This window comes from Cyprinus carpio, chromosome B11 (genome assembly GCF_018340385.1).
Source record: "Cyprinus carpio isolate SPL01 chromosome B11, ASM1834038v1, whole genome shotgun sequence".
NCBI lineage: Eukaryota > Metazoa > Chordata > Actinopteri > Cypriniformes > Cyprinidae > Cyprinus > Cyprinus carpio.
The window spans coordinates 18,545,500-18,565,267 of NC_056607.1; the positions used below are offsets into that span (position 1 = coordinate 18,545,500).

Sequence of the window (19,768 nt, forward strand, 5' to 3'; positions counted from 1 at the left end):
TCGAACACAGACAGTTTATTACAAACTGCGGGCTGCACTTGCGCTGTAATTACAGCTAGTAACGGGAGAGTTATAGTCGCACCGTGAAGGATTATGCTCCGTCTCACTGCTTTCTAATGATGAGCCCTACACAGCTAATAACGGCAGCCTTTTCCCTTCATGTCTTATTCAGTGAATTCTTTCTGCGCGCACGGGTGGCCTTATTTTGTCGTGTTTAAAGTAATGGGATGTCACTGGTGGAATTGTTTGGGAGTGAGCAATTATTACCTCCCTCATTCCCCTCTCACTTCTGCTGTGCTTCCTAAACTCTAGATCCTCACTACACACTGCATCATGTAAATAAGAGCCGCTGCTCTTACCTCTGCAGGTATGGAGATGATGAGGAGATTACGAAATGTAAACCTTTTCTGTTTTGAAAAGCTATAGCATTTAAAATTATTATTAGAAGTGTAACTAAATAGCATTGTCAATGTTTTTTTTTTAAATGGTGATGCATAGCTGTGCCTTTAAAAAGAGACAAGGTAGTACAAAAGGTAGTCATGCTAACCTTTTTGCTCAAGGTCATGACACTGTAAGGTGTTTTTTAGAAAGAGAAAATATCTAGTTTTCAGTAGAAAGTTGTTTACGCTACAAAATCGTGCTAACATGCTGGACAAACCTTACAAAACGTATTATAGTAACAAAAGAGACCCTTGTCTTCATCATTTTGTTAAAGAGTAGTTATGAATGTGTAATATTGTTTTTTTTTTAATAAAATGATTAAAATGAAAAACTATATAAAGAAACAGATGGCAAATGGCTTTTAATTTATATTTTGGAATATACTAATAATAATACTAGAAAATCCAAATTGCTTGATTAAATGTACATAATTTTTAACTCAAATGTAAAAAAAAAAAAAAAAAAAAAAAAAATGAAGCTAGCATCAAGTATTTGTTTACAAAAAACACCAAATGCACTCTTTTTGTGGAATGACCCAAAAACGCAGTGCATGATTTAATGTAAATGGAATATTTATTGCTAAAAATCTGTCTGGATGTTTGTGGGCCCAACTTTCCTGTCTGGCCCTGCTGTCTTTTTGCTCTATGACACACAGTCTCTTTTATCCATCTTCCCTGGGTGTGAATATTTCAGGAAATGAATTTTCACTCTGCCGTTCGACAGAGTGCTACGCAATGATCCTTCGGCACTGTTCAGTTATGATTCTCCCATTCTTGCCTGCTTTGGAACCCAGATTAGATTTGTTTGTCATCATCCATCACCCATTTCCATTGTCTTTATGCATAATATCCATTATCCTGCGTGTATCAACATGGCTTAATCTAATTCATCTCACGGAGAAAAAAAAAAATTCTCACCACTGAACAGAAATAAATCAATTACCAACAGCTCATCTTACATACCCACTTCTACAGGCGTCCCACAAAGCAAGAAAACATTCTCTTTCAGAGGATAAATGTGGAAATATTGATTGTGTTGGAAGAAATATTCCTCAAGTTATGATCAGACATTTCCATAATGCTCAGTCCTCCGAGAGAACAATCTCAGAAGGAAGAAGTCTCAGCGGGGATCCTATAACACAAGCTCTCTGATAAAAGACATTTGTTCCCTTTCCTCCAATTCTACTCTATCAGCATTATTACGACTTATATTCTCTCATACGCCAGTTGTACATTAAATGCTGTAAGCCATACGCAAAACACTTATTCTTGAGGCTGTAGTCTGAACTAGCCTGAAGTCGCCAACTTGCTTGATTGAAGAAAGGAAGTCCAATCATGAAAGCAAGATGTGCTGTCCATGGTCCTGAAACAAACTCTATTGTATCCAATTTTATTTGCTGCGTTTTTGCTTCATTAAACTACATTTTCTTCATCCTTTCCTCATAGAGAAGTAAAATACAGAGTATAATGCAATAAAGTGCACACACTCATACTGTTCCTTAAAGAACTTATAACATCCATGGCATCTTTTCAATGCACAATGCACAATGAACACAAAATTGTTCTTCTATGGCATCACTGCAAAACCTCATTTACTTTTAAGAGTGTAGGTTATAAACCAATCCTTGTTACATATTTGCCACATGCACAAGTTTGTTAAATTGATATAGATTAAGTTATGCTTACTGATTTAGAATCTGCAGTAATGTGGGCCATAGGACCCGCAGGATGGGCCGTACAGTGATAATTGGATGGCCAGATCAACAGCAAAGACGTGTGTTTCTCACTTCATATACACCAGTCTTGTGATCAGCATCTAAATATTCGGCACACAGCGCCACAACATGTGATTTGACTCCATGCATTCTTGCAAAAGTGCAGTTGGCCAGCAATTTTGCCCGAGGTCCATGAAAACAAGTAGCAAACATCTAGAGAGCTTCACAAGGTTGTTTGTGGTTAATATTTTATTAGGTAAATGTCCGGGCCAAAGAGGATGTTCAATGGTGAAAACAAATAGCATAGAATATTGAGTGGAATGGCAGTACTTTTAAAATGAGGATTCAAATGGGTTATATTTCTTGTTGTACAAAATACCCTTTCATCTTTTTTTTCTTTCTTTTTTTTTTTTTTTTTTAAACCTGAAGGAGACAAAGATTCCAATTTCCTAGGTGAAAAGCCGGGATTGGAGATGCATATCAAAGGGTAGCATGCGTATAGGTGGCTTAACCAAGCCCTTTTTATCCTTCCTTAATTCTGACCTGGCGTGATGATGATAAAATACACCCTTTCAGGAGTATCAGATGTTACACCTCTAAACTACATATGACCTTTTGCTGTAGGATGGGTAGGGCCATTCAGAACTGTATTTGTGATGGAAGCCCTTGCCATTCACAATGGAGATTTCATTTCAGCTGTCAAGCTCAACCTTGAGGGGTGTCGGGCTGTGACTGGCTGTTGATAACATCATTTGCCACATGATAGAAATCTAAAGAGTGCCTGGCTATGAGACTGAACGAAAGGGACAAAATCGATCTCCAATGGATTAACCTGTTTGAGCGCGAGGTAGAAACCCGACTGCGCTTCGAGGCAGGCTGGTTGGAGGTGTAAAAAATTAGAAACCTTTGCGCTCACTTTTTGGCAGGCTTGTCGTTATAGTACAGCCGCTCACTTCAACACTTGTAAGCTATGACATCAGTTAGCGTGGCTACTTGAAAGATCGCGCGCGGGGCGGGGGTGCAGCCGACGCACGTGCGCGGAATAAGCAAGGCAAGTTCGCAATTCTCTTGTCAAATCGATCGCAGCTCGGGAGGAGTGTGCGAGGCGCAGTTATCATCGCAGACTTCCCCATCACTCACAGTCCCAGCGGTTCCGCAGGAAGACAGCTGTTAATAACCTAACAAGCATGTCTGGAACATTATAAGGTCATTAGTCTACTAACCCCCATATGGATTTACGCACTTCTTTTCTGAGATTCAAACGCTGACGGTGCTTTTCGCTTTTTCTTTTCCGTCCTCTTTCATTCATCTCGTCGGTGATGTGTGGCGAAGAGATTCGTAAAATAATGGTTATATTCGGTTTGTGAACTCTCCGTTCTGCTCTCCGTGTGACGGACAGGCGACTATTGAGCTGGAGTGAGTAGAAAGTAAGCTCATTTAAAACAAACATCCGTCTTCAGGACTCCTGCCACCTTCTGAAGCAAGGAGAATGCCCTCGCTTTCATAAACGGAGGTAAATTGCTTTTGGTTCGCTCTTCAGCTTAAACAGTGACATTGGTTAGTTGTTGGCTGCAAACTGATATTGGCTGGTTTCCAGAGGCGCTAAGCAGAGCATTAGTCGCACGCAAGTAGTAGCCTAATCGTTCCCGAATGCATCGTTATCTGTAGCGGGTAAAGACGCCCCTAAATTAAGTCCTTAACTTAACGGGTCTCGTTTTAATTGATTTTTGCGGTATATCTGAGTAAGTGGGATGTTTGATAAATTATTAGAATGCATTTTGATCATTGCAATGCTACACTAAAACGACAATTAAAAAGTCTTGCTGAAAAGCGCTTTTAAAGCGATACTCTGCAGTCTAGGCATGCCACGTGACAAGCTTATATTTACATGACAAGTATCAAGGCATAACTTTGTGTGGGCCTACTTTGATAAGCATAAGCAACTAATTGCAAAAATATTATAATTTTTTTTAATAACACTTATTCAACTAGAAATTATGTAAGTTTTTTTTTTAATAAATAAAGAAATATTCTAAAATTATTTGAGTGACTATGTGCTAAATGAGCGCCTCCCACTCTCCTCCTCATCCTCTTCTTCCAGTGGCAGGATCACATATTGCATGTTTGCAATGCATAGATCTCAAACCAAATGATCTATAAATGCACAACATTCATTGCAATGCTGTTAGGTTTTCTTCCTAAGGAGCACAACAACCCTACGGCGACAGGGACCTTTTATAATGATCCACACAACGAGCGCTGACATTTATTGTTCTGAAATGTTTAATAACTTTTAGCTCATCTACAAGATGATGTTCAGTTTTCATTTTGGCGGTATTTTCGCACTGTTTGTGAAAACAAGCCCCTGAAATTACTTGAAATATTCAGTTTCACAGCATTTGTGCAGCATCTTTTGGACCTTAAACCTTCCGTTCTTCATAAAGATCTACGCGTCGGTGAAAGAATCAGTCGTAAAAGTAACTAAGTACATATAAATTAGAATATAGATAATAACATAGATGAAAGTTCATAGATCACAAGTCAGACAGTCATAACGAGAAGTCGTGTTCGCCGAAAAAGGTAACCATTTCCGAACATAAGACATTATGAATGTATTATTTGCATATCACAAATAAGCTTGTAAAAAGTCTAATAGTTGCCTTTTAGTTAACCGTACTAATGGCGCTATATGTGCACACTGGATGAAACACTTTAGTGCGTAAGGAGACTAAATAAACGATCAGTACGGGTTTCTGAGCTGCTTAGCGACTAACGAAACGATAACTACGAGAGATTCGCTGATCTGGCGCTTTTAACTGCGCTGTAAGTGTTCTCTCAATGGAGAGGCGATAGAGCTGCGCGGCTGGAGCGCGGTGTACTGACAGTGTACCAGCCTCCTCACATCATGTTGTAATTGCTCTTCATTTTCATCTCCACCCCTTTCCCCCTTCCCTGCCATTTGTTCTGTCCAATAAGTATTGAGAGCGAGTAATTATTTCCCCTTTGTTTCGCGTCCTCCGCTGCGCGCCGCAGAGACAGTCGTGTCAGTAGTTGAGCCGAGGTTGGGTGAGAATGTAAATCGACTTAATTGTCATCGACACTCACATTAAGAGCCAAGCAGCACAGCTGAGCCCAGCGGAGATTGCTCAATGAAACCTGTGCGTAAGAACAGCCACACATGTATTTTTCCAACTCTGTCACACGCACAGTCATCCCTTTCATTTAGGCCTTGAATCACAGTCTTTGAGAGAGATTTAGGAGAGAAAGACGGTGTGTGTGTGTGTGTGTGTGTGTGTGTGTGTGTGAGAGAGAGAGAGAGAGAGAGAGAGAGAGAGAGAGAGAGAGAGAGAGAGAGAGAGCATGTGCATTGTGCAAGAGCACATCTGGGCGGTTGCCTGCAGTCGATTGGTTTTCCTTCCTTTGATGTCAGTTCTGTGTTTCACTGTAAATTCACCTGCATCTTTTCTTTTCTTTTCTTTTCTTTTCTTTTCTTTTCTTTTCTTTTCTTTTCTTTTCTTTTCTTTTTCACATGACATGTCTTCCAACATTGAATTAAGGAAAATTATATGGGATAATTTGGTTCATTACACATTAACATTTATTTAATTATAATAGACTTGCCATATAATAGATAGACTTTACTTATTTACCCATATACAACTGCAGTACAGCTTTGATGTTTAGGCTAGTTGTGGAATTTTTTGCATTATAGTAAGCAAACTATTTTTCTTCTCTCATTTTACTCAGTAAGTGCGTGGGAGGACAAGTCATGTTCATATACAAGGGAAGGAGGGACATGTTGGGATAGAAAAAGGGAATGAGGGATGCTCGGGGGGATCTCTGATAGATAAGGCACGGATTGTGAGCAGCTCAGCTGGTCAGATCTGCTCTCTGAGCTCTGAGCTGGCATTAGCCGATCCACTCTGTGCTGCAGTGATGGATGGATGCTCTTAGAACGGACAAGGACCGAGGAGAGAGAGGCAGAGCGAGAGAGCATCACAAAAAGAGAGATGGTGGGAGGGTTATTAAAGAGAAGGAGGAAGTAATATAAATCGAAAGGGGTGAGAAAGAAATTAATGATGGGGGGAGAGACAGAGTGAGAGATTCACGAGGAACAGAAGGCAGTGAGGGGAGAGTCTCTCATCTGTAAATGAGATTGTCCCTGATGGCCATTTTCTCCCCCAGTTCGCTCATTCTTCTTTCCCTCACAAACCTCAATGCTCTGCCGGACGCAGGTCTTAATACCGGGCTCCGCAAGTGCTGACAGTGAAAAACGGAGACACTGGAGGGAGTCAGGCCTCGGAAGGCTCTTCGTATTTTCCCCTCTCTCACACAGTCACTTCATGCCTCTTAGCCCTGAAATCTTCAAAACAAGGGAGGCCTGAGAGGGCGCATTAGTCAACAAAAAAGTTTAAGAGAAAAATACATCAAAAGTGTAAAATGCTAAAGCAAGTTTGCTTGTAGCACACCCGTCTTAGGATTTCAGTTTAATTACACCGCTGTCTGGTATACCTGATTTCAACTGGTAGATCCAGCGGCCTGATCTTTCCAAATATTCACTGTTGTAAATATCAGTGCTCTATATTGGACCCCTAATCTGGGTAAACGAAACCAGCACTCCTTTCGTTCTCATTTCACACATCTTGCATAGAAAATCACCTTCAGTATTAATATTAGTGTAATATTGTGGGACATTCATGTTATTGTTTAGCTTATTGTTTTTTTCATTGTGAATTTTTTCTAAGAGGAAACTACTAATAAAATGATTCAAAGTTTTATAATAAATAAATTTTTTAAAATAATTTTAACCTATCAGTTTAATTAATTTTATTCTTTTTTTTTGTTAGTTGAGTGCAATAGGCTTATGCAAAATAATTATCGATCGCCTGATCATTTGAAAGTTTTGTCAGTTATTGAGCATTTCATGATATGTATATATGAGTTATTTATAGAGTTTTATCTTGCAAAATTACTGTACATTATGACTACTGTCCATACAAACCAATCCTGTGCTATTTTGTGTCCAATTATTTACTTGTTAAGTAGTAAGTTGGATGTAGTAAGAGTAGTAAGATATCCTTATATTTATCAAGAAATACCATACTAATAAGAGATTATTGAAATAATTAACATACATAATTACAAAAAACTGCCAAGAAGAACCATGGTACCGTATGATCATGATTTCTGGATATGTTTTACTGTAGTCCCATTTGAAATACCTTGTAGTAGCACATACATGATATAAATATGGTAATTATTCAATAACATGGTATCAAATATCAAAGAACCATCTGATACCTTCACTGTATCAAGGTACTGCTCTTTGTTTAAACTGTACTGGCTCATGTTCCTATCCATTATTTCTTTTTTTCTTTGACGTAGCTTTACAGTTTTTAACCGTCTGCTCTGATGCTTTTTAATAGCGTCAGAGCCTTCTGCTTTCTGCATTGAGTGGCGGCTTGGATTGGTTTATTCCTCTTAGAATGGATGACACCCATTTCAATGGGATTTGCTTTAAATAACAGGCTAAAGGAAAAAGCTCTTCGGCTTTAGCATGGGATACGTCGAATAGGCACACACTTCTGTCTGATCTGAGCAGTGTCAGTGAGAGCTGTCAGATTTAAATTAAAATATGTTGAGGTGTTACCACACCAGAACAGAAGCCTGCACTATTGTTTTTTAAAAGACACATATGCACATTCACAGCACACACAATCACTCCACAGAACATTATAGCCCCAAACCATAGGTTACTCCTTTTAGTGGATTGGGTTGCTTTGGCATAAGGTGAAGCAATACCTTCAGTATTCAGGTTACAACTCTGAACGAAAAGAATAAGCCTATTAAATGTGCATCAGTTTTGTGGCCGGCTTTAAGTGCTTTTGTGGCCCAAGTAAATGGAACAGAAATGTTCCTTTTGAATTGTAGAGATTCTCAGTCAACTCACAACAATCTCTATCGATAAACCTTTTTGTCTTTTTAGTGGCTCATATGAGCTTTCAAATATATTGTGAGATTTGAAAGCTCAAGTGCTGGAGAGTTTCTTCAACGCACACCTGCGGAAAAATACAGCTTTGGTAAAAAAAAGGGTGAAAGTCCAGACTGAGTACTGACTGTGAAGCACTCAAGCTGTAATAAAATCTGTTTAAATACATGTATATATATATTTATTTTATTAGATTATTTAATTTTATATTAAAATACATATAATACTTAAGAATTGTATATATATATATATACAGTATATATATATATATATATATATATATATATATATATATATATATATATATATATATTATTGTATGTATTATTATATTTATATAATACACACACACACACACACACTCACACACACACACACACACACACACACACACACACACACACACACACACACACACACACACACACACAGTTAATAAATTACATTTATGTGGATATATCATATTATATGTCATTTTAATAAATAGGTGGAAAGTCTATACACTGTGCTTGTACACACAAGTGCATTTTATGATTGCAAGCTTACCCTTCTTTCTGTGTCTGATGTGCATGGTTGTTCTGAATGATGACTAGCATTATTGTCTGTGTGATTAACTAGAGCTCACGTGCATTGGTTTGTTCACTGCTCTGAAGCGAGTGCAGCTCTGCACAGTGTAAGGTTAAGACATTAAGCCTGATTTATTAAAGCAATAAGCCACTCAAGGCCATGCGTTACAGTTATTTTGCTACAGCTAAGGGACTTTCTTAGGCTAGAAGTGAAGCAGACTTCTTAAAACCCCTCTTAAACATGATAAAATCTCTGTAACACCCAGCCTCGAGTGTCTTGTTGTGTTTGGCACATTGGTGCCAGCAGCAAAATGATAAAGACATTACTAGCCACTAGGGTTTGGGGTTTTATACTGGTCTGTGTATGAGCATATGTAAATCCAAAGATTTTTTTCACTGAGTGTTGATTAACTTGGGAGTTCGATTTGAGTGTGTGTGTGTATGTGTGTGTGTCTTAATGTGTATAAAAGCCAGTGTGTGTGAAAGGGAGAATAAGTGCGAGAGGTTAGACGGCCGTGCTCCTGAGGGAACACGGCAATACGGTGTGTTACACTCCAGAGCCCCACAGACAAATTAATTCACTTATTGACACCGCTGACACATCTCAGTGACTTTGTAAAATTAACAATTGATCACACTCACTCGCTCTTTCTCTCCTTTTTTCTATTCCCGTCTCTGTTTCCCATTTCTCCTTCGGCCGCTCTCTTTGCATGCCCGGCACGTTTAGTCATTATTATAATTACGGGGCAGCCTGCAGGAGTCTGGTCATTAGCGATAGAGGGGTGTGAGATAATCGGGACAGTGGCCGGCCTCAGCACGCCTTTGCAGGGATGAGGGCAAGGAGAAAGACCCCGGCTCTCATTGATTTTCTAAATTCACATCCAAACACAAAAAACAGGGACAATAATAAGAAAGAGGACAAAAACAGATAATCATAACTTGCTCCACACTTTGTGGCAATTCTTTCCTTCATGAGATCTTCTCATTGGCTGTATGAGACTGGTTTTAGATCAGAATTGGCTAATGTTTGAGGTATGCTCTCGGTGGACTGCTACAGATTTTTGGTCGGGGTTTTTTCCCCAGTCAAGTCTTCATCCTGTATTGACATTTGGCTATTGTGATTCCCAGGGTTGCTTGGTTTCCAGATCTGATTCTTTCAAGCATTAACATTGTTTTTGTATTTATTTTATTTTTGTGGGCTAAACTGATGGTCAGGTTTTTTTTAGAGCCGCACAGATGGCTGAGAGATGTTGGTGCACATTGTTGTCAGGTGGTAAATGGTGTGATTGTAAAAAAAGAAAAAAAACCTGACATATGTGCATGTGTGTGTTTTTGCTTGTGTGAGTAGTACATTTGAGAGAAGTGTAATAATGTAGCAGATTGAACTGCTTTGGGGCAGAAAGTTTATTAGCCTGTAAGTGCTATAGTTACACTATATCTTCATAAAGCACACAGGAACCTGTCTAGAGCTATCATTTAACACACACTTCATTCTTCTGTTCATAATTCATTCTTTTATAATTAGCAATTATATTAATTTTTATAGTGCACCTCTTAAATACACTTATAAAGTACTTTTAGAAATGAATCTTTGAGGAGCTCTCCCAGAATGGCTTGGTTAATTTCTGAGGACATTTTCGAGTAATTTTGTAACCAAAAGTAACCAAAAATACACTAGCAGTCATACAAACCAAACAACAGGAAGAGTTTTGTTTAAAATGAACATATGGGCTGAATAAAATAGACACAGCTAGTAAATGATGCAGCGATGCATCTCATTGTGTTCAAATGAGCTCATCATGGTGAACTCCATGGAGCTTGTACATCAGAGCAAAGCTAATTGGACAGTTAACAGCATCTGCACTGTCTCAAGACAATGCCATGAGAAGCAGAACCTCAGCAAATGAGCGGTGAGCTCAAACTTCAGCTTAACTCTAACTCCACATCTAATTCAGAGGGCTTAAATGTGGTGTGTTGAAATCATATGAGGAAGACACACAGGATCTTTTTTAAGTTATAAGGCAAGCATGCACACACACACACACGTAAAGACCCTGGAAGGAAAGAGTCTGGTTACAGATATTTCTTTTTACTGGGTCTGTGAGGAAATGGCAGAGAGGGAAAAAACGGTCTGGTGGAGTCATTGGATCTAGGAGACTGTGACTCCAGTCTGAGCAACAGGCTGTGGATAGGACTTAAGTGCAATGAAGATCAATTCTTCTGTAACTTTAACTCAGTACCCTTGTCATCATATTACCCTTGGGCTTGATACAAAAACTGTAGTAAGCTCAGGGCTGTGTTACAGCTGACAGCAAAGATTAACATAGATTCATATTTTTTTTTCATATCTTAAGCATATCTTCTTACAAATACGTTTTTTGTAAAAATACAAAATGAAAATCTTTTTTGTCACCAAAACACAAGCATTTGTCACCAAAGTAGACATTGAGGCATTCAAGTTGTATTCATGTTTTTGAATAAACAGTATAACAAATCAGCAATCATGCACTTTTTTGAAATACATGGCCAAACTAAAAAACACACTTAACAAATTATTTATGTAAATAAAAGTATAAATAATCTAGTCATGAAACAGCTTCAAATTCTGAACTTATTGAACTTATATTTTAATGTTAAATAGATAAAATATTTAAATATATTGTAATGAAATATACTGTATGTATGTATGAGTTTGTGTGCACACACACACACACACACACACACACACACACACACACACACACACACACACTCTTATCACACAAAAAATACTAATAAAATTAACTAAACGATACTGAGCACAGAATAGAGCAGCCCTGATATTTTGTGAAATGTGACCCTGGATCACAAAACCAGTCATAAGGGTCTTTTTTTTAAAATTGAGATCTATACATCATCTGAAAGCTGAATAAATAAGCTTTCCATTGATGCAGCCTATGGCTTGTGAGAATAGGACAAGATTTGGCAGAGATACAAGTATTTGAAAATCTAGAATCTGGGGGTGCAAAAAAATCTTAATATTGAGAAAATCACCTTTAAAGTTGTCCAAATGAAGTTCTTAGCCATGCATATTACTTGTCAAAAATTTTGATATATTTACAATAGACAATTTACAAAGTATCTTTATGGAACATGATTTTAACTTAATATCTTAATGATTTTTGGCATAAACAACTGATAATTTTGAACCATATAATGTATCATTGGTTATCGCTACAAATATACCTGTGACTTATGACTCGTTTTGTGGTCCAGGGTAAAAAATCCTTTTGCAACATGAGGGTGGCTAGATGATGTCAGAATCTTTAATTTAAAGCAAATGATTCGCAAAGGTTCAATTCAATTGGACTGACTTTCAGCCACAATATTTCTGATGCATATTATTAACCTACAGTAATCATGCAACTTAATTATCAAAGGTACAGGTGCATTTTTGGAAACGGCATTCAAAATCTTAATGGGCAGTATGCATGGGTATGTGGTTTTGTGTGTGAAAAGGTAGATATGCTTATATAGCCTTATGTCATCTTGTAGATTAAACACAGTGAGAAAATCTCTCACTGTTCCAATATTCTCTAAAATAATCACAGGCGCGCACACACACAAGCTCGTAAATACATATTGAAATGAGACGCTGTATAGTGCAGGAAAATTGCCTGCTTATCTCCAGTAATATCGGCTGAGCGAGAGCTGATGTACTCATCTGCAAACATACTGATACGGCAGGGCCAGCGGTGCGGAAACTCCCCGTGTCTGTTCGGATTGGCTGTCGGTGCTTTACTGCGAGCTTCCCCGCAGATGCTTGTGCACATAAACGCACGCACCGATAGTGCCTGGTGACATGGGAATGCAGCAGGCTGGAAATGTTTCAATGAAAAGCCAGATAAATGCACCGGAGGCCTCGGCCTCCCACCGCATTTCAATATTGTGCATTTTTCCAGAAATCCGAGATGCTTTTAAGAACTTCTTGTGGCCCTCACACCGTTTGGGCTCATTTTCGGTGGGGCCTCTCGTTGGAGAGATAGAGTTGTTTTGCAGGGATTCATTTTTCTGCTCTGTTTGAGCTCCAGAGCATGAAATGGTGTATTTAGGATCAAGTCTGTTGTTGCAAATGGCTTGTATGTGTATGTGTGTGTTAGTGAAAGAGAGAGAGAGCAAAAATAAGTGAGACAGCGACAGGGCACAAGAAAGTTGTCTGAACCACAGGTACCCAGCTGACAAGAATATATTCTAATAACCTTTTACTAATGTTCTCTTTAAATTATGACATTGCTATTTCAGAATGTTCTCTGAACATATAAAGCATCCAGTTTTTTTTTTTTGGTTATGCAAATCAACCTGTTTTATAATTTTCTAAACATTACGGGAATGTCACTTTTGAATAATTCTCTACTTGTAACATTCTGTAACAAGTAGAACCTGAAGTCTTTATGACATTATTTCTTCTCCACACAAAAGTAGGTCATTTATTAAATATTTGCTTTAAAAACAATGTGTACTTCATACTCCTGTCCAGTAGGTGGCAGAAATGGAAGAAATTCTTCAATTGTAGTACTTTTTCTAGTGTTTTAGTGGCGTTGGCAAACTAATGTAAAAAGTGAATTTTTTCCACCTGCTATACTGGAGTGGGAAGCACTGGATGGCTCACTGGAGAGCAATGGCGTCTGCCAAGATTTCACTGCACAATTGCTTAAGCATCATGTTGTTTTTCACTAAAAATCAGTGACGCAGTTTGAAAATGTTTAGTCAGCCATATATATTTTATTTTGCTGACACACTTGAGTTACAATGTACTGCCATTGCATTGAGTTTGTAAAGAAGAAAAAAAGTCATACAGGTTATTTTGAATGACACGAGGGCAAGTAAATGATGACAGCTACTCTACAATACTTTCAAAACTTTTTGCTGCTTGTTTAAGAATCCTGACCGACCCATAGTCTCATACTATGGGTGTGTTTGAAGGAAGTGTTTGTGAATGGTCACAGAATCTGAAATAACACACTTCATCTTCGACTTAGATGCCTTATACAATTCTGTTAAAATTTGGAATGTAGAGTTTGTTCAGTGTGTTATACTTTATTCTTATATTTTCTCTTGATCAGGAATTTCACATTAAGTTGAAAGATTTCCCCACACAGACTTTGCAATTCTCTGTGTTGACCGGAGAATCAGAAAGCTGCTTGGTTTGAAAGTGGCTTCTGTGTGAGTTGTGCTTCATACATTGCTACAGTAGACAATGGACCGTTTTTGCCCATGAAATTTCACTAAAAATGTCACTAATGTGATTGCACCTTTTGTCAGGGTAGTACCATATTTAATTTTTGACAGGAATGAAAAAAAGGCTGTGAGGGATGGAAGTACAATTTGTTCAATGGATTCTTCTACTGTTGTTTTATAACATGTCAATTGTTCAGCTCATGCAACATCTTTCCAAAAAACTTTTAAGTAGACAAAATCTCCATAAAACATTTTTAAAAGTTGTGGGTTTTGAAAATGACATGATCTAGACCTTCATACAGTGTGTGTCAATGTAAAGACTGTAGTCTATCCCTCACAGCCTTGTTTTCCTCAGATTAAGATCAGATGATCGAACAACTGGCGCAACATTGAACATATTGTTTTGCAGTGCTTTCCGAAAAATCTGATTAAGAAAATGAGTTGTGTTAAGAAAATGAGAGATGTGACATAAGTCCTTAAAGGATAGTTCACCCAAAAATGGAAATTCTTTGCCATTCCAAACCAGTATGACTTTTTTTGTCCGTACATGGGTCAGCAAAACTGGTTACCAGCGTTCTTCAAAATGTCAGAAGAAAGAAAGTCATACTTTAAATTATGACAATTTTCATTTCACCTTTAAAGAAAACTCATTAAGTAGGCTAGTTTTGCATAAAAAAAATTTAATATGCTGTCTAGCTAAAGCCTTTTAAGTGAAAATAAAAATTCTATCTAAACTGCCAGTTTAACATCCCGAATAAAGTAATTTATACCTGATTTCACCTTAATGTCAGCTTTTCCCTTTCCAATTGGTTGTCACACTAGTAACAGGCAAACAAGCAGTTATAAACAAACCAGTAGTTCTTTTCTCAATTAGTATTTCATGTTATTGCAAGACTGATGCGTCAAAAAGCCTAAAAGGGTTTTATTATCATCGGCCAGCCAGGCATGTAATATTGGAGTCCATTTCATTTTGGTGCACCCCATTTTTGAGAGACTCGGAAATTCAATTCACAATTCACTGGTCAATTTAAATGACTCCGTCTAGCAGGGAATGTACAGTCAGGGCTGTTCTTTATATTCGACAGGAAAATGGGCCAAGTATTCCACCTCGGGATGTGTGCCGCGGCGAGTCGGCTCACCTGCATGCGTGTTTATATTTAATGCTTTAGTTGTGAGATGCAGGCAGGAGATGACGCTATTAAATGCAGGGCACAGTTCTCTATCTTAGTCAGAGGTGGCTTTGAGCCGGTGCATGTCAATGCCTGCATGTCTGCGTGTGTGCGTAGCTTTGTGTTTGTGATTAACATTAAGCCAAATGCAAATCAAATCAATCTCCAGACAGACTTTCCTACGCAGACCGTCTCACTCCACGTAATGATCAACTTGGTCTGTTCTGCTGAAGAGTCCTTCAGTTAATACACTGATAAATAGCGCGCACACACACACAGACACACACACACACACACACACACACACACACTCGTCTATGAGTAAACACATGCTTTTGCATGCGTTTAGGGCAATTAGAGGTGTTGTGCAGGAAAATCAGAGTGACAGTAACATGATGATTTAATATGTCAAGACTGTTGACAGGAGTTTATTTATGTGTGTAAAGGTGCGTAGTCAGCTTTTGTGTGTAATCCTTTTGCAATCCAGTATGTCTTTCTCTAATGAATGTGCCAGAAAACAAAGCTGTTGTTAATGCTGTTATGTGTCTGTCTGTGTAAAGAGAACGGACAATGTGCTGCTTTCGGTGGCTCACTATGTCTAATCATCAGTCACACACACACACACACACACATGCTAATGTTGGATAAGGAGTGTTTTATTAAAGTGCTAAGAAAAATGCACACTTTATGAGCTCCTCATGCATTCCTATAATCAAAACACCAGTGAAAGTGTCTGAGCGTGGGATATGAAATGTTCATACACTCTACTGTATACATCCAAACATTCAGATCGATGCTGTTTTTATGTTTGAACGATAAATCACTAAAATTGTACTGTAAAATTTTACTATTTCTTAAAACATTTAAAATAAAAATAAATCCTTTTTTTTAAAAATGTGTATTAAAACATCTCAGTCTTATTTTTTTTTTTAATTCAAAGCAGTTCTCATTGTATCCACAAGGGGACAGAGTGATGCTTCTCATTCGGATCTGTGGGGAAATCTCTAGAAAACATGACCAAGTGATGTCACTTCAAAAGTAATGATAATGATATAACATTTTACATATAGAAACATATATTTTTGCAGATTTATTTTTTATGACAATTAAGCAGATTTCTATCCAGTTTTTATATTGTAATGTATCTGGGTGTTTTACCTATATGCTACAGTATGGGAGGGGTGCCTAATTATCATAAAATATTTAAATGTGAATATACCTCACATAATAATTCAAGCGAGCACAATAATTTGAATGCATATATTTGACGTTATCTTTCTATAGTGGTTGCAGACAATAAAGATGTTAACGATGGTACATTTGACCTGCTTGAATTTTACCTGAGTCTGTTCACCCGTGGCAACTTTTATTTATGGTCATGTACACTGTGCATTGGCATGGCTATACATATGAAAGAAGCTGAGAAAAAGAGAGTTTGAATGTGTGTGTATGTGATTGAACTTGCAAGATCGGTGGTCTCTGTGAGTGTGTGATGTGGTTGTGAGATCACTTCGAGCCCGGGGGTAGGTGAACTACAGTAAACAATATATCAGTCCCATCTCTGTGTGCGTGTGTGGGGTTGCCTTTGAAGAACAGGGGTTGCATCGGGCCCTGAGGGTGGATATCCCTCTCTGAAGCTGCCCTTCTTTTGCTCACCCCATCTCTGTTTCTCTCATGCCCTGCTCCATCAGGACTTTCATTCCTCTCTCCCTCTCTGTCCTCAGACCTTCCATCTCATCTCAGGGCTTTTTTACTTCTTTCCATCCAATCTCACGTTTCATCTGTGCTATTCTATTATCATGTTCTTGTTTTTATTTTCTCAACTGTATGTGGGTGTTTCTTGAACAAAGGGAACTTTAGGTGCCAGGGGTTACTTTTAATTTAAAACTCGCAGATGTATTTTTCCTTTTATCATATGAAGGTCACATAACAGTTCTGTAAACATTTTAATTAATTTTGGATACATTCAAGTGCTTTTATTGTGTAGATGTTATTTTTTAACCTTGTCCTAGACCCAGGCTTTCAGTTTTAAAATCGTAAATTCCATCATAAAAATATTAATTGTTACATTTTATGATAATTTAAACAAAGAGGGAAATAATTTCATTTAATGTCTCTCAGTTGTACTGTTATGTGGCCCATTAATTTTAATTTGGATTTTTAACATCAGTTTTTCCAACTGTTAAATTATAACTGCCCCTCAGTTATCATTTTGATCAATTTAACATATACAATTTTCACAAATTACAACTGGCTCAGTTACCATTTCGATTTAAAAATTTAATTTTATGATTAAATTAACATAAATTTTTCACTAATTATAACAGCCCTAAGTTATATATATATTTTTTAGCATCAATTTATTCATTTTAATTTTAATCTTACCACTAATAAAGTTCAATGAGAAGTTAGTGTACTTATTTACCAATGAGACAACAGTCAGTGAGGAGTATGATTTAAACTATATATATATATATAGACAGATATCTATCTATCTATCTATCTATCTATCTATCTATCTATATATATACACACACACACACACACACACACACACACACACACACACACACACACACACACACACACACACACATATGTGTGTGTTTTATTTTCATAAAAAAGTATGGCAATATTATTCAATGCAAAAAATGCTTAAAATGTGATCTCAAAATATATGTTGATTTGAGATGGGGAGGAAATAACATTTTTTTTTTCACTATGGGGGGAAAAACCCTTAAAATGACCCTTAAAATGTCCTTTTGTCATACATGTATATCCACTGCTAGTAGAGGAAGTAAATAAAATATGAGTTTGAAAAGTGTGTTTTAAGGAAGTTTCAAATTTGAATGCCCAGAAGACCAAAAGTTCCTATAGTTGAAGAGAGGCACATGTACTGCTTTTTACCTCATTTGACCTCATCCCTCTCCTCCTTCCTTCTGTCTTCTCAGGATCTGAACAGTGATTGAGGAAGCGAGTGAAGATAGAGGAGGACAAAGAAGTAGACATGGCTGGCTCACAGGGAAGAGAGTGAACGAGAACACAAGACAGAAAGGTAACACAGTTGATGTCTCCTCACAACCTTGAGGCAGACTGTGACTTATGTTTACACTTTTCAGCCCTCTCCCTCGTCTTCTTTCTCTCTCTTTGTCCTGGTCTATCTCTAGATGAAGCTGTGGGGGCAGTCAGTGTGGCCATTGCAGGTTGTACTCTTGGTCACCTTGGTAATGTGTTCGTGCCAGTCGGTTTCTGCGGGTACACGGAGTCTGCGGGGACACACAGGTATGTCAAAGCCCTGCTGGCTTAATTACAGGAGAGTAACACAAAGCAGATCATCTGGTTTACTCTCACACTGTCATTCATAAGTTCTTCTCCTGCCTCTTGTGTGCTTGTTAATTAAACAAATATTCCAGGTAGAAGTTAAGCTCAACAAATAGCATTTTTGGCAAGATGTTGATTACCACAAAAATTTATTTCCACCTCTCCGTTTTCTTTAAAAGAGCAAAAATCTGGGTTAAACTGGCCACTTACAATGGAAGTGAATAGGGCCAGTATTTAACATAATGCTATCTGTATAATGTTATGTGCAATTTTTCTGCTTTGTAGCCATGATGAAATGCCACAAGGAAGGCAACAATGACAGCATAGTTTAATACGATAGTTTAATGAATTTAAAAAAAATTGCCTTGAGAAAGGTGTTATAGAGCAATTAAAAATATTTTTAAGAGATCTTTTGTCCCATCGTCGATTGGTTAATTGAATAATTGTTGACATTAAAGTTGTTTTCTCATTCTTTTTCTCTGTTATGGATCTATTGTGTTTTTATGTGTTATGAATAAACTGTATGCGTAAGATTTCCATGATAATAGATAAAGTGTAATGTGGCCATAAAAAATATCAGAAAAAATTTACACCCCAAATAATACATACATTTTGACAAATGAATAATTCTAAGTGCTTTTATGAGATCATAACCTTCACATTTCTGCTTTTAATACATTTTTTTGTTAAAATGATTATTATTTTTTTTTTTTTGTAGTAATTATGCCACTATTCTTGGTGATTAAGCTTAACCTTTATTGAACCAGGAAGATTTAACCCTAATATTCAATGATGCGTTTAGCTACCAATAAGAGTACATTACTCTCATCTCTTTTTAACACATTTCACCATGTTTAAATCCAATTCTATTCAAAATTAGTGTAGAAAATAAAAAAAGTCCTCAGATTCTGTCCACCCAGTGAATGTAAACTACAGAGGATGTTGGTAAACCTTTCAACATTCAGTTTGTTTTTGCAGCCCATAAAGGACATTTAACATGGCTTGACCTCTAATATAAACACAATTACCGTTATTGTCAGTGCTGTCCTGTTCAGGAGATTAAATGCAGGTCGTTTGCATCCGTATCATATTTATATGATAGTGCTACTGCCCTGCAGTAATATTAAAATGGACTGCAGCAAAGTCACTCTTTTCATTAGACTTCATTCCTCCGCAGTAAGGATTTTTAAGCGAAGCGACAATTCAGTAATGACTGTATTAATATGTATGATCTTAAATGGTCAGGTAATAAAATCGTCACACCTCTGCATGCCTCTGTACACACACAGACACACACACACACATGGATACAGACCTACCCATCTTTGTGAATAAAGGGAGGGAGGGTAAC

The 19,768-nt window shown here is 37.5% G+C and overlaps 1 protein-coding gene across 2 annotated transcripts in view; it reads left to right on the forward strand.

Moving 5' to 3' along the window:
- The first annotated feature begins 2,936 nt into the window (after positions 1-2,936).
- The window catches only part of LOC109061190 (chemokine-like protein TAFA-4), a 40,508-nt gene continuing 23,676 nt past the window's right edge, over positions 2,937-19,768 (forward strand). The window contains exons 1-3 of one of the 2 annotated variants that reach the window (XM_042734412.1): positions 2,937-3,361; positions 18,048-18,151; positions 18,264-18,378. In XM_042734412.1, the coding sequence (XP_042590346.1) occupies positions 18,264-18,378 (115 nt within the window). In that variant the 5' untranslated portion in view covers positions 2,937-3,361; positions 18,048-18,151. Of the gene's footprint in view, positions 3,669-18,047; positions 18,152-18,263; positions 18,379-19,768 lie in introns of both variants that reach the window. The other variant, XM_019078317.2, reaches the window with a different exon arrangement.